Raw genomic sequence first — 15690 nt, 5'->3', positions numbered from 1 at the left:
AAAAGGGGCAAAGGGGAAGGAAGTGGGAGGGCTAGGGGAAAGGATAGAAGGGAATGGGATTAATATGAGAAAATGGAAAAATAGGAACAAAATCTTTGTAAATAGGGAGGAATGGAGGGGTTGAAGGGAAGGCTGGGCAAGGGTGAAAAATAAGAACCAAGAGAGACTATGTAAAGGTGCAAATTTCCAATGATGAATGTCATTATATTGTATACCTAAAATGTACCAATGATTAGAATGAATAATCAATAATGCAAAATGGGAAGAAAAGGTCCAAAGGGGTAGGGGTAGTGGGAGGGTCAGGGGAAAGGAAAGAAGGGAAAGGAAAAATGATGAGAAATGGAAAAAAAGGAAATAAAGTCTTCGTAAATAGGGAAGGGTGGAGGGCATGAAGGGAGGGCTAGGAATGGAGAAAAAAGAAGAACCAAGATGCATTATGTAAAGGTACAATTCCCAATGAGAAATGTAATTGTGTTGTATACCTACAATGTACCAATAAAAGAATTTAATAAAAAAAAAAGATTCAGTTGAGACATAATTAGAAAGCCGAAATGCAAAAGCTGCTAAGAACCTGGACTTTGGGATTAACTTTATTGCTACTTCCTATGTTCAAGATGTCAATAAATAACACTAACATTACTAAATACTTTTTTCTTTGGGCCATGATTTTTCCCCCATATGAAGAACTAAACCTACACCTTCACACTGAGCTACAGCCTCAGCTCCCTTTTTATTTTTGAAAGCATCTCACTAAATAACCGTGTTGCCCAGGCTGGGCTCAAACTTGCTATCCTCCTCCTTCAGGCTCCAAGAGTGCTGGAATTACAGACATGTACCAACTTGCCTGGATATTTTTTACTTCTATATAAATCTTTACAGCAATATTTTTTTTACAAATATGACTATAAAGAGGCAGGAGTTTTGCTTTATAGGTAGTTCGTTTAAATTTTCAGTGTTCTATCTACACTATCTTTTTAATCCCCATTAAAATTAATAGGAAGGGAGATGACTAGTCCATTAACAGAAGATCAGTCAGAAAAATGACATTCACCTAGAGACTGACGAGTCATACACTTTACTATTTGACCAAATATTCTACCTGGTGATTATGGGAAGAGTATAAACTATCTTAACTGACAACCGAACCTCAATTTATTCTAATGCCAGTATCAAGAAACAAAAAAAAAGAAAAGAAAAAAATTTAAGTATCAGTTTTATAAACTATAAATGTTAGATGAATATGCAGGGTGCTGCACAAGTCTAATTTATTTTTTAATATAATGCCATAACTATTCAATCACATGCCTAAGCACCTGCAATCACAGACAGAAGTTATGATATCCTACAGATAAGAACACTGCTGCTGATTTAAAAAGTTGCATTTATTTATTTGCTTTTCGACTTTTCTAAACAAATGACTCCTCATAAATTACATAAAGAGAAAGTGGTTATTTCACTTAAGATACAAAGGCTAACTTTCCTATGGAAGAAAATGAGAGTAAGAAAAGGCCTTAGGAGTTGTAAAAAGATGTGCCTGCAAATCTCCTAATTGGTGAAACAGCAGACTTAAACATTACCGTAATATTTATCCTTTTAAATTCCTCTCTCTAACCATTTTATTGGTGCTACAAAGTGCCACCAGGCAAAATCCAATGCTCCTGAATCATTTATTTTCTCATTTATCTGGATCTGGAAGAAACAACTAAGCATCGACATTATTCCCCTGACAAACACAAGCCATGAATCAACTTGACAATTGCCTCACACCACTTTCTCTTCCTCCTCTTCCTCCTCATATTTGGATTATTATTTGGATTGCTCTTAGACCATCTTTTCCTGAACTTTTCAATTTCTGTCCAATGGAAAGGGGAAAAGGTGACAACTAATAGATCAGACAAAGCATCCCCATGGGACCTCTCTCATTTTTGTCTCATCAACCCTAAACATACTTTTTAGATTGTAAGAAATACAAAATGCTCATGATACAGAAAAGTAGATTTGTAAAGAATACTAATACTTGAAATAAAATAACTGCTGGTAGGAATATATAGCAGTCAATAAACATTAGAGAATTGACACAAAGAGGTCTTTGTTGGTTTTTCTTCTCATTCTGACTCCTGGTGATCCTTAAGGCATAACTCATATGCCCAGCACAATAGGCATTCATTTATCCCAGTAAAGAAATAGCTATGCATAAATCCTTAGCACCACGGATTAAAGAGGAAAAAAGGCAGAAATAAAGAAAAATTATCACTCGTGGGTAACCAGGGAGTGGCAACATGGAGTAAGTTTAGCTACATGAATCCTCCTTCCCATAAAGTACCAAAACATCAAATATAGATAGCAACAATTTTACCAGCTCACTTGAGCTCGCTCTTTCTTCCTTTGGATCTTAAGTTTATCTCTGTCAAACATATTCTTCTAAATTGACTACAAAACAGAGAAGAGCAGCAGACATCTTGATATTTAATGATATTTAACTCTATAAGTACTGACATATCTGATTGTTTTAACATGATACTCACCAAAGCAAAAAAAAAAGTCAAATTTTTCAACAATTTACTGCTGAATATGTGCAATGTTCAGCACCAGGCACTGGGCATGGTGGCTTACACCGGTAATCCTAGCACTACAGGAAATTGAAGCAGGAGGGTCATAAATTCAAGCTAAGTTTGGGCAACTGAGCAACACCGTATCTCAAAATAAAAAGTAAAGCAAAGCCTGGAATGCAACTCAGTGTGAAGGCCTTGGGTTCAATCGCCAGTACCACCAAAAGAGAGAGGGGGTGGGGGGTATTAAATGATCTTAGTCCAGTGAAGCATGATTCTGATAAAAACACTGGAAAATTGGTCTGAAATAAATCAAGAAATATTGTGTCACACATAGTCAATCATTTCATCAGCAACAGAGAACATGTTCAGCTTTTTAAGGGATTAAAAAAATTAGCAGAATCAAGCATGTTCCCTACATGAAGGCAAAGTTTAGTGAGAGATGAGTCAGTTTCATGTAAGTAAAATGCAAAATCAGAAAACTAAATACTTTAGAACTAGAGAAAAAGATATTAGTTAATGCTATTTTCTGGATATCAGAAAAGGTGTCTTGGAACGTGGCTGGTCAGATCTTCATTTGAGAGCAAACGAATGCTTAGGAAGGTAGGACAAGTGCTGTGTAGGTACACACAGAAATATTCAACAAAGAATAGCTTCAAGGTCTAATTCAGGTTGTCCTTAATTATGCTTGGAATAAAATCTCAGATTTAAAAAATATTTCTAAATAGTCAATACAACTTTTATACTCTTTAATTGTACAAATCTACTCACTACAAAGAAAAAAAGTAGTAAATGAAAAAAGAAAGGGCCAGGGTTTTAGCCAAGCGGCACAGCACCTGCCTGGCAAGCACAAGGTCCGGAGTTCAATCCCTGGTACCAAAAAAGGAAAAAGAATAGAAAAAGACAAAACAGTTTACCCAGACATTCTGATTGTAAACATAAAAAATATGAAAGAATATGAAATATGAGAAGAAATACAAGAAATATGAAACAGTAAGAGCTATGGGAGTTCAGTAAGGTTACTGGATACCAAACACAATAAACAAGAGTTATTTTATTAAGAAGATTATTAATATTCTTAAAATATTGTACATGTATTAGGGGGCTGGGGATTTAGCTCAGTGGTTCTGCCGCCTGCCTCGCAAGCGCAAGGACCTGAGTTCGATCCCCAGTACCAAAACAAAAAAAATTACATATAGGGCCAGGGATTTAGCTCAGTGGTTTCACCGCCTGCTGCTCAAGCACAAGGACCCGAGGTCGAGCCCCGATACCAAAAAACAACAACAACAACAACAAAATATTGTATATGTATTAATAATAAACATAGGAATAACTCTAATAAAAGATGTGCAAGACTTTTAGGTTTAAAGTTATGTTTTTACTATTTAGAAAGAGAAAATGTAAACAAGTACCTTGAGATATATAAATATAGATATGGATATAAACAGAGATATAGATATAGCACTTATAAGGGCTGGGGATCTAGCTAAGTGGCACCATGCCTGCCTCACAAGCACCAGGTCCTGAGTTCAATCCCCGGTACCAGTGTGTGGGGGGGTAACACTTATAGATAAGAAAATTAGTACAGTATGACAAAGGTATCTGTTTTGCCTAAAATAGTAAATTCATGAGATTCTAATAAAGATCCCATACGGTTTGTAATGATATTTAACTAACTGACTTTAAATTTAATATGGAAAAGATAAAGGTCAAGAATAGCCAAGATGATTTTGAAAAAGGAAAAGGAATCTTAGATATAAAGGTAATTAAGACAATAGATATAAATGCAGGGCTAAACAAGCCAATTAATATTTATTATATTGGGCTATTTATTATATTTAGCTCAGTGGTGCTGCCGCCTGCCTCAAAAGCACAAGGTCCTGAGTTCAATCCCCGGTACAAAAAAAAATTTATTTATTTATTTATTTATTTATTATATAATAATAGTAATTAAGATAATAGATTTAAATGCATAACTAGACAAATCAACTAATGGACCAAATCAAACCTTAGAAACAAACCCATAACACTGAAGGCATTACAAATGATAGAAAAGAATACAATACTCATGAATGTTGCTAGTGAATCTATCTATGAAGAGAAAAATGAACCTAAACTCACATTGGACAAAGAGATATATAATAAATCTAAGATTTTAGATGGAAAATAGAATAGATTATGATGTCAGGATAAAAGATTTCTTCTATAATAAACAAAATGCCTAAATCATAAAAAAACTCAATCAACTTCCCACCAAACATGAAAGACAAGACTCAGACAAGATATCTACAATAGAAATAAAATGGAGATAAGAGTATCATTCATGATGTATAATAAATTCTACAAATCAATAAAAAACACCAAAAATCTAACAGCAAAACGGGAAAATTATATAAACATGATATTCAAAAAAATAGACCTGAACGGCTAATAAGCATATGAAAAGATGTTCAGTTGTACTTGTGGACATAAAAAAATGAACTGTTTATGAAGTATCCTATTTGCATTGAACAGATTTGTAAAACTTAAAGTCTTATAAAGCCAGTACAAACTCAAGAACATTCTACAAATTAACCAGCCGAGAATCTTTAAAATGGTTAGAGAGAGACAGACTGACAGACAGACAGACTGGCAGACAGAGACAGAGAGAGAGAGAAAAGACAGGTACTATTCCAGACTGAGGATTTTCAAAACATGACAACCAAATGTAACATACAATTCTGAAAGGCATTATTGGTAAAACTTGAACAGTGAGTGAGGATTCATTAGAAGAAATTAACCAGTGTTAACTTTCTAATATGGGCAGTTGTTTTGTGGTTATGGAAGATAATGTCCTTATTTGTTTGTTTGGGCTTTTTTTTTGGTACTAGGAATCAAACTCCGAACCTTGCCCTTGTGAGGCAGGCGGCCAAACCACTGAGCTAAATCCCTGGCCCAATAATGTCCTTATTTGAAGGACTCAAGTATAGCATTAGAAGATTTGAGGGCACTGACTCAGCCCTTTACCATCATATACCTCAGAAAATAAAGGGGGATTTTCTATGCTTGTGATTTCTACATAGGAAAAAAAAAAAGCTTTTTTAATGAATGAGAATGAAATTCAGGGTTTTGTTCACCTCTAGGAAGTAAGGAAGAGGAGGGCTGGAAATTTAGCTCAGTGGCACTGCGCTGCCTTGCCTGAGTTCAATCCCTGGTACCAAAAAAAAAAGGAAGAAAAGAAGGAAGAGAAAAGAATGGGATTGGATGCAGTACACATGGAATTTCAATTATATCTATGGCAGTGTTCATTACAATACGTTCTATACTTTTTTTGTGGCCTGAAATATGCTATAATTAGGAAAATGGCACTGAACAAAAGTAGATTAAATTTTATATTATACACTGAAAATTGTTTCAAAATCAAACGTGAATGTCTTTAATGTTATTGACATTGTTTCCCCTCACAAAAAAAGCCAATGTGTAGATAGGTCATCTACGCTCTTAATGCCAGGAGATAATTCAAACACACTTAAGAGATGATGATGATGCCATTTTATAAATGCCTTTTCTCCTACATTAGGACAAAACTTGATAAATATCCTCCCAGGAAAAGATTAGAACATCACTATTCATACTTAAATACTTTGAGTAATTTTATTAGAGTATTTTTTTCCACACATCACAATTCTGGACAGAATGTTCGGAATTTAATTTTTTTCAGGATGATTCTGATATTATTGGCACTCATCTAATGTCTGTTAATGATACATCTTGACAGATGACCCTTCTTGCACAGCTTTTCCTTCTGGACAGCAAAAGTGAGAAAATGAGGAAAGGTATGATACGAGGTGCATGAGTCTCTCCTCCACTCATTTTAATGTTTTTGTTACAAGGCCTACTAGTAATTAAAGCTAATCTCTATTTAATCTTACCATCTACAGTGAAGAAAAATATATCTTACAGATCTTTGAAGTTAGGAAATTATACTTCATTCAACAGACATTTGTTTGGGGTTCTAATATATGGAGTTAATTGAGTAGGGAGACAGATATTCAAAATATAAAAACTAAGTCAAATAAGTGATTCATGAACAGCAGCTCTGAGAGGCAGGGTAAGCAGTGCTTAGTCTGGACAGCATGGGAAGATACTTAAAGGAAGAATATTTGGGCTAAGATAGAGAGTGAAAAAGATCTCAGATAGAGGCACAGTGAGATGAATGGGGGAAGCTCCTTACCGCAATAGCTCAGTAAGGGAGAACACACCTTGAACTAAAGCAGGGGAGAAATACAATCAGATCTAATAAGGACAGAAAAGTAAAGTACAGGAACATTTTCTCAATGGGATCAAGTATAACTCATACTTCAGTGTATGCTTCTTACATAGGGAAGTTTTTGCTGTTTTTTTAAGAAATACAATGTATTCAGTTTCTGATCTGTTGAGATTTAGCATCTTCTAGAGAGCCGGACTGTACCTGCTCTTCTGTACAAGACATAGCAAGGTATCAGAATGTAGGGGATGTTCTACAACAGGAAAGGGCTCCTATCCTCCAGTGGGAGTGCAGACAAAACCAACATATATAAAAGCAAAGAGGGCCCAAAGACAACACACAGAAAATAAAAGGACAGATATAAGAGGAGACAGAAAAAGTACTAAACAAAGAGGATGAAAACCAAGAAAGGGAAAGAGGTTATCATGCTACCCAAAACGAAAAGAGAAATCCCAACAAGCAGAAATGATCAGCGAGTCGCACGTGGCAAAGAAAGCCTGATTATTAAAAAGCTATTTATAGGGCCGGGGATTTCGCTCAGTGGTTTCGCTGCCTGCTGTGCAAGCGCAAGGACCCAAGTTTGATCCCCGGTACCAAAAAAAAAAAAAAAAAAAGCTATTTATAGTTAGAGGGGTAAACATCTGAAACAAAACCCTGCAAAAATTATAAATGATTGGTAGAAACAGCCAGAGTGAACTACTCTGTAGAAAAAAGGGTCTGGAGGAACAAAACAAAGGATATATTAGCAGAATGTGGATCCCAGGGAAAATTCAGGCCTGAGTCATCTTAGAAGTGCTGCATCCAAAAGGTAACTCAAGCAGAGTAATAGACTCATGAAAGATAGGACAGATAGACAAAAGAGAAGTCACCAGTAACATGGGAATTGCAGGTGAGATTAGGAGGAAGCAGAGCCATGATACCTAAGGAGCAAAGAATCAGCATTTGTCATCTTCCATACCTGTGGTAGGCAGACTGGCCCCTGTAAAGAGGCCCACTGCCCTCCCTAATGCCTGAACCTGGTGAGTGTTATAATGCATGGCAAAAGGAACTGTGCAAATGTAATTAAAATAATAAACTTTAAATAGGGAGATTATCTTGAATTATCCAGGTGAGCCTAATCTAATTTGAGCCCTTTAAAGCAGAGAACTTTCTCTGGATAGACACAAGCCTGGTACACTAAAACAAGAAGCCTGAAAAATCCCAAGCATGAGATGGATTTGAAGCATTTGAAATGTAGGACCTCATGTAAAGGACAGGGCAAAAGCCTCTTGTAACTAAGAGTAAACCCCAGCTTTCAGTCAGCAAGGAAACAAGGATTTCAGTTCTACACCTTCAAAGAATTAGATGAACAAACTGTGAAAATCCTTCACAGAGCCTAAGAGCCAAACAGTTTACACTGACTTCAACCATGTGAAACCTACCAAACCAGTGACGCCAACCTAGAATTCTAATCTACAGAATTATGACACATTTGTGTTGTTTTAAACCCCTAAAATCATGGTAACTTGTTATTCAGCATAGGAAACTAATATAACCTGCTAGGAAACCAATGGCAGGTTATTAAAACCCTATTCCAAAAGGAGACAGACTTGGCAAAGAAAGCAGGGAAGAGAAGTAAGGACAGCCAACAGGCCAACTCCACCCTAATAACGACCCCTACTGTAGAGTGTAGCTAGCTTGAAGGGAGAAAAGGATCAGCTATCTTTAGATAATGATTCTGTCATTTATATTAATCCAGTGTCATTATTACTGGCAGACAATAAGAAAGCTCTAGGATCTGCCTAGCATTTTATCCAGGGTCAGAAAAAAAACAAGCTGAGAGGGCTGGTTCAAAGAGCCAGCAGCTGGAATAAACAAGTCACTTTGAACTTGCATTTATCATGTCCACCTCATTCAAAAAACACATGTCTACAAGGAATGCAAAAGGTAACCACTGAACCTGACTTCAGAAATCAAAACTGTATATACAGTGAGGAACACAACTATTTCATATATCTAAGATCTACAGAGAAACCAGGGTGGGCTTTCAGCTAAAAATTCATCTTATATAAAAAGAAAAACAAGGAAAAGGCCCTTACAAAGCTTAACTAAAACTTCATCACTATTTCAGCAAAAGACATAAAACCAGACTATTACAGAGATCAAGTAAATTGATTTCCTAAATGTAGGTAAAATGAGTACAAATGTTGAAGTATGAAACTGTACTTCGCATTGATTAAGTAATCAAGTAACAGTCTTTCAAAGGACTGTCTAGAGGAGAGACAAGAGGTGTTCTTCAAAACAGTTTTTACTCCATGTAAAAATTAAATACTTTTGATAATTGATAAATAAGAATAATGATTTTTTAAATTGTGCATTGCCAAAATAAAGAACCCGGATAAAGAGATTTTAAATCGTATGAAACTTCTAAACACAAATGCTAAAAAGTTAACATGGCTGATTATTGAATATTGCTTTCTTGGGAAACTTCTTACTAATAAACACATTACAGATATCTGCAGGCCAAAATTCAAATCCAGTTTAAATCTAACATTCTCTATACAAACCGCTTTAATTTAGTAAAAAAAAATGGTACCTAAAAATCCTCAGACATACCACAAATCCACATTTAAAGAAGGTAAATACTCTTCCTCAGCCTCTTTAGCATTCAGCTTCAGAATCAAAAGCAGTCTTTCTCTTCAGAATATTGCAATATACTCAGAGAATCAAACAGGGAAGGAAAGTCTGTTCCTTATTTTTGAAAAAGATCTTAGTTGTGACTACCTTGTTCCTTAGTATATTGAACAGCTTTAAGAAAGCAAAAATTTCATTTTACTTCTGCTGAGTAAAGGGAGGGTTTGATTGCAAAGATCTTCTGCCAAGCAGACTTAAGATTGTCATCTGGCCCAGTAATTAATAAGGTTTCCTGTAATCACTTCAACAATGCCTATATCCATCTGCCCCGTACATACTGTTATAATTGATTGTCTTCCTCTCTGAAGAGTATCAAAAAAATAGTATAAACTCTGTTTAGTACTTTCTAGGTACTTGTCTTTTTAACTGCTTGTGGTCATAAAATATTTAGTAATAATATTCAATAGTAATAAATAATAATATTTAATAATAAAAGGTCCATAAAATGGGCTGGAAATGTAGCTCAGTGGTAGAGAGCTTGCTATCATGTGCAAAGCTCTGGGTTCAAGCCCCAGTACTACATCCCCGCAAAAAAATCACTCCATAAATGTTTCACATCAATAAGCTACTTACAGCCAGGCACAACAGCACATTTCTATAATCCCAGCACACTGGGAAGCGAAGGCAACAGGATCATAAGTCTTAGTTAGCCCAGCTTGGGCAACTTAAACAAGCCCCTGTCTCAAAGTGTAAAAAAATGTGGGACAGGTTGCTAGAAATGTAGCTCAGTGCAAAGACCCTGGGGGCGGGGCTGGGGGGGTTGCTCTGCTTTCTTGGCTGACACCTACTGTTATAATTCTTTAAAACAATTTGAAGAGAATCACAAATGATCCACAAAAGTACCATTCTAGAATTTCGTGGATAATTAAGGTAAGTGGTTCCACTTATAATGCATGGATGAGAGGGAGGAAAGGGCATTTTACCATCCTGAAGTCTCAAAGAGAGTACAGAAGAAAGTGATCTTCATGCAAGTCTCATTAACAGTGTCAAAGGCTAACAAGAAAATGTTACATTTTCTTTGTTCTTGGCTGAAATTATATCAACTCATGATGCCAAAAGAGGGAAGTTATTATACACGCATGGTCAACAAGCCAAAATTAGCACTTCACCAAGAGTTGGCATACAATAAATCGGCTTCCCAGGCCTAAAGTTTATAAAATATAAGCAAAATAAATACTAAAGATATACATTCAGTGAGGGAAATTTAGGAATCTCTGGCATTTATTAAAAACCCTATAAAGACACAAACTAGGCACTCATCCTTTCTGGCATTTCTGAAGCTCCATGAGTAACACTGGGCACAAATAAATACAACCCAGTGTAGTTGTGAATACACTGATTTCAAATGAACAATGGACAGATCAGCTGTTAATATTTCTCAAATTTCATGCTCATCTCATATGTAAAAAAGTGGCTCAATGCAATGATGTCTCTAAAATGTGATAAGGTTGTCAAAACTAATAGGCAAAAGAGTAAACACTGGGGCCAGGATTTAGCTCAGTGGCGTTATGCCTACCTGGCAAGTGCAAGGTCCTCAGTTCGATTCCCAGTACAGGGCAGGGGGTGAAGCCTGCCCGAAAGTTCGAGCCCAGCCTGGCCAACTCAGTGACTTAGTGAGACCTGTCTCAAAAAGGGCTGGGGATGGAGCTCAGTGAAGGGCAGGGTTCAAGCCCCAGCGCCCACCTCCAAGAATAAACATATACCAAATAAACCATGATTCAAAAAAAAAAAAAAAAAACCAACTCCTCAGAACTGACATTCAAAATCCCTTCATTATCTGTTCCAAGTTTCCGCTCCAATCTAATTTTCCTGACCTCTCTGTACCCTAGCTCTATATCTTTGCTCACTTCTATTTCCTCCATCTCAAGAAATTGCTTTCCCTCTGCTTATTATCCAAATCCTGAGTTAAGACTTGGCCCTAGTTCACCGCCTGTACTAAATTCCCCTAATGTATTATAACATCCTGTCTTTTGTGGTTTCTCCTAAAGCTAACTAGGTATCTCAAAACCTAAAATAGTTTCTTCCTAAACTAAACTTATAAAGAACTTAATTATTGCCAGGGATTTAGCTCAGTGGTTTCACCGCGTGCTGCGCAAGCGCAAAGACCTGAATTCGATCCCTGGTACCCAAAAAAAAAGAACTTAATTATTAAATACTGCCTTCTGGCATTTCTTACTCAGTTAATTTTTCAAATGTTTGTTTTGAATCCCAGGAGATAAGCAACTTGAAAGTAGGAACCACGTATATAAGTAAATATATTTAGATGAAATTTGCATTCATTTATAGTAAATGGTTTGAATATACTTCAAATTAGTTGGGTTACTGGTCAAATTATTTCAGATGACTTAAAAACCAGAGGCTGAGTAAGTCAGTGAATCACAGTTAAAAACCCAATGAAGACGGCCCCAAAGGATGCTGTGTATCTCTACCATAAAAGTTACACTCCAGAAGGATTGAGTTCAACTCTACAGACATAAGTGCTGCAGAACAAAAAGAGCATGGATATATTAAGGACAAAAAAAGGAACAAAACAAGGTAAAAGAAAATAAGTACACTTGATGTACAGCACTGTGACCATCTTCTAAATTCTACTAAACTCAAACCACTCAGATTATCTATTTAAAACAAAAATACACCAGTTGATACATTGGAGTGTATCACTACAATATACTATACAAAATACTATATAAAAACAAAAACTGGTATGATGTTTTTCTTTACTCTTACTTTTGTTATTCAAAAATAATCTATGACTAAATTGCTACCTTAAATGACATCTAGAATCACCCTATGGAACATGAGTTCCAAGTATGTCTAAAAATTTCATTGACATAAGCAAAAACTAAAACTTTTCCTGAAATATTTAATAAAGAAGAAAACTCTTACCATCATCTTTTCAAAAAGCTGTAAGACTTCATTCTCTAACAGCGGCATTGGAATGTTTTCCATCATCTCTGGAGATGCCAATGAGCAGTCGCTGCTTGCAAATGCAGTCTTCAGGTTGTGAAGAGGAGGTCGCTCTTTCTTGCTCCCTGGAATTCTTATGCTGGCAAATTTGTCCAGCTACAACGAAGGAAAAAATAGCATATGTAAGTATTTCCTTTCCCAACAACATTTATCTAATTCCATAAATGGAAAACAGAGCCAGTCACATTATCACTATTATTCTGTTACGAAGCATTCAGAACTGGAATAGTTAAAATTAAAAAGTATAAAAAGTGCTGTAAAGTTTTCAGTACCGATCCTGTCTAAAGGCCAAAGAGAAATCACACAAAAAAAGATTCCTTCTAATCTTAAAGTCATATAATTATAGATTTTGAGATCTTAGTGACAGGTAACTTTTCTCTATAGATTAGTAAACTAAGTAGTTTTACAAAGGTAACTTAACTAATTTAATGGTGGCACCAAATTAGTACTTGTTCCCAGGCCACCCCTTAGCCCCACTATCAAGTATTCAAGTATATCTCATCAGGGGGCAGGCTGGGATGTGATTTAAGAATTTTAGGAATTGAGTTCTACTTATGTCTGCATAGCTTTTTAGCAGGATAACACATTTATCTTTGCTCAGATTGGTCTGTATTTGCAGTTCCTGAGCGTCTACCAAACAGGATATGTAAAGCCTTAGGAAATAAAGTTATATTTCTGTTGTAATGAGATTTCTTCTACAACGAGGTCAAACACTTCGTTGATATTGAAAAATGTATAGGTATTAGTTTATAAAGCAGTGTATTTGAAATTGTTTGAATTTCATAAGTTCTATTCCTCACAAAGAACCCAGACTTGTATTTTAAGATTCACATTTCAACAAAAGGGCAAAAAGTCTCAAGGCAGGTGTCAAGAAAAGCATGTATATTTTAAAAGCATAATCAACCATCCTGTGAATTGCTCATTGTTGCTGTATACTTTAGGTTATTATCTTTACCACAATAAATGTAGGATATATATTTCTTACTTTGTTCATTATGGTAGCCACAAGCTATATATAAAGCTATTGAATAATATTAAAAATTCATTTCCTTATTTGCACCAGACAAATTTCAAGTTCTCCAGAGCCTTATGTAACTTGTGGCTACCATATTGGTCAAAGTGTATGTAAAACATTCCTATTATCAGAGAATGTTCTGTAGGACAGCTAGTAAAGAAATCTGACAACCAAAAATCTCAATTTAAGCACATGTTGATTATTTAATTCATAAGAAGTAGAATGGAGAATCAAAAGAAATTTCTACATTCATCCTAAAAATAGGCATCAGGACTTTAAAGCAGAAAGAAATATCCCACAGTTTCGAACACCGGCAGCCGAGCTGCAAAGTCAAGAAAAGATGGGCAGATTCCCATTAGTGCCCAGATCCTAAGTCCCCAAAACACATGAAGCCATGGATGAGCTAAATCAAAAGTAAAGAAGCAACAAAGCCCAGCCTCAGGTCAAGTGGAGATCAAACTGACTCAGCCCCCAAATTTAGCAGCATAAAAGAAGAATGGAATGGCATGCCCTTTTGAGGGGGAAGTTATTACTTTATATAACTTTTGAGGGGGAAGTTTTACTACACAGTACTTAAATGTCCACTATATAATTAAAGATTGCTAGACACACAAAGGGGCATGAAAATGTGACCCACAATTTAAAAGACCACAGACCTAGAGATGGTGCAGATGTTAGAACTTACCAGAGAAGCACTTTACAATACAATTAAGAAAAATGATGAAGGAAATAATGAAGAGTGGATCGGACACCACACGACAGATAGAGAATTTATTTCAGCAGCAAATTCATAGAAACTACTTTTTAAAAAAGATCCATTGGGGAAAAATAGGAACAAAATCTTTGTAAATAGGGAGGAATGGAGGGGTGGAAGGGAGGGCTGGGCAAGGGTGAAAAATAAGAACCAAGAGAGATTATGTAAAGGTGCAAATTTCCAATGATGAATGTCATTATATTGTATACCTAAAATGTACCAATTATTAGAATGAATAATCGATAATGTAAAATAGGAAGAAAAGGTCCAAAGGGATAGGGGTAGTGGGAGGGGCAGGGGAAAGGAAACAAGGGAAAGGAAAAAATGATGAGAAATGGAAAAAATGGAAATAAAGTCTTTGTAAATAGGGAAGGGTGGAGGGCGTGAAGGGAGGGCTAGGAATGGGGAAAAGAGAAGAACCAAGATGCATTATGTAAAGGTACAATTCCCAATGAGAAATGTAATTGTGTTGTATACCTAAAATGTACCAATAAAAGAACTTAACTAAATAAATAAATAAATAAACAAACAAAATATCAACCCAGGAACTAAACCAAGGACAGTACCAAAAACAAAAGTGAGAAGACATTTAAGCAAGGCACAAACTCAGACTTCCACCCCACAAAAGGCAAACTCTGGGGGAAATGAGGTGGAGAAGTCTGATAATCAACCACCTGGACACCCTGAACTGATAGCACAGGAAGTAACAAAACAGATGAATGAGGCTCTAGAAAAATTCAAAGCAGAAATAATCTCCCAGATAACTACAGAGATGGTGAGCAGAGTGAAGGACATGATTAGAGGCTCTAGAACAGAAACTGATAAAAAAAATAGATGAGTTCAGAAATATTCTGGAAGCCATGAATGCCCAGCATAAGAAAGAAATGGAAACCATGATCGCCCAACATAAGAAAGAAATGGAATCCATGAAACAGATTCAAACAGATACTCAGGAGATTAAAAACTCCACTGAAAGCATGCAGAGCAGATTAAGAGATCTGAAGATAGAATATCAGATATAGAAGACAGGATTGTGGTGAAGGACCATGGAAACAGAGATTTCTTAAAAATAGTAAGGGACCATAAGAAATCAATCCAGCAGCTGCTAGATGATGCAAAGAAGAATAACATAAGACTGATAGGAGTCCACGAAAAAACAGGAGAAAGTACAATTGACATAAAAAAAACTATTCACAGAAGTAATTGTAGAAAACTTCCCAGACAGAGGTGGAGAATTGGACATACAGATAAGTGAGGCATATAGAACTCCAACTAGTAGTGATCAAAAAAAATCTACATCTAGACGTATAATAGTCAAGATCCCAGAAACCCAACAGAAGAACAAAGTCCTACAGGTGGTGAGAGAAATGAAACAAATCACGAATAAAGGAAACCCAATCAGAATGATGGCAGACTTCTCAACACAAACCCTCAAATCAAGGAGAGCCTGGAGTGAAGTATTTCAAGCCCTAAAAGAAAATAACTT

The 15690-nt window shown here is 36.0% G+C and overlaps 1 protein-coding gene across 6 annotated transcripts in view; it reads right to left on the bottom strand.

Moving 5' to 3' along the window:
- Diaph3 (diaphanous related formin 3) overlaps positions 1 to 15690 on the bottom strand; it is a 501638-nt gene that overhangs the window by 432856 nt on the left and 53092 nt on the right. For all 6 annotated transcript variants that reach the window (XM_087197467.1, XM_087197470.1, XM_087197468.1 and 3 more), the window contains one exon: positions 12355 to 12531. In XM_087197467.1, coding sequence (XP_087053593.1) covers positions 12355 to 12531 — 177 coding nt within the window. The remainder of the gene's footprint in view (positions 1 to 12354; positions 12532 to 15690) is intronic.

This window comes from Heterocephalus glaber, unplaced genomic scaffold (assembly GCF_053883595.1).
Source record: "Heterocephalus glaber isolate CG9 unplaced genomic scaffold, H.glaber_assembly_v1.0 deba00001666, whole genome shotgun sequence".
NCBI classification, from domain to species: domain Eukaryota; kingdom Metazoa; phylum Chordata; class Mammalia; order Rodentia; family Bathyergidae; genus Heterocephalus; species Heterocephalus glaber.
This window is presented reverse-complemented; position numbering and strand designations above follow the sequence as displayed.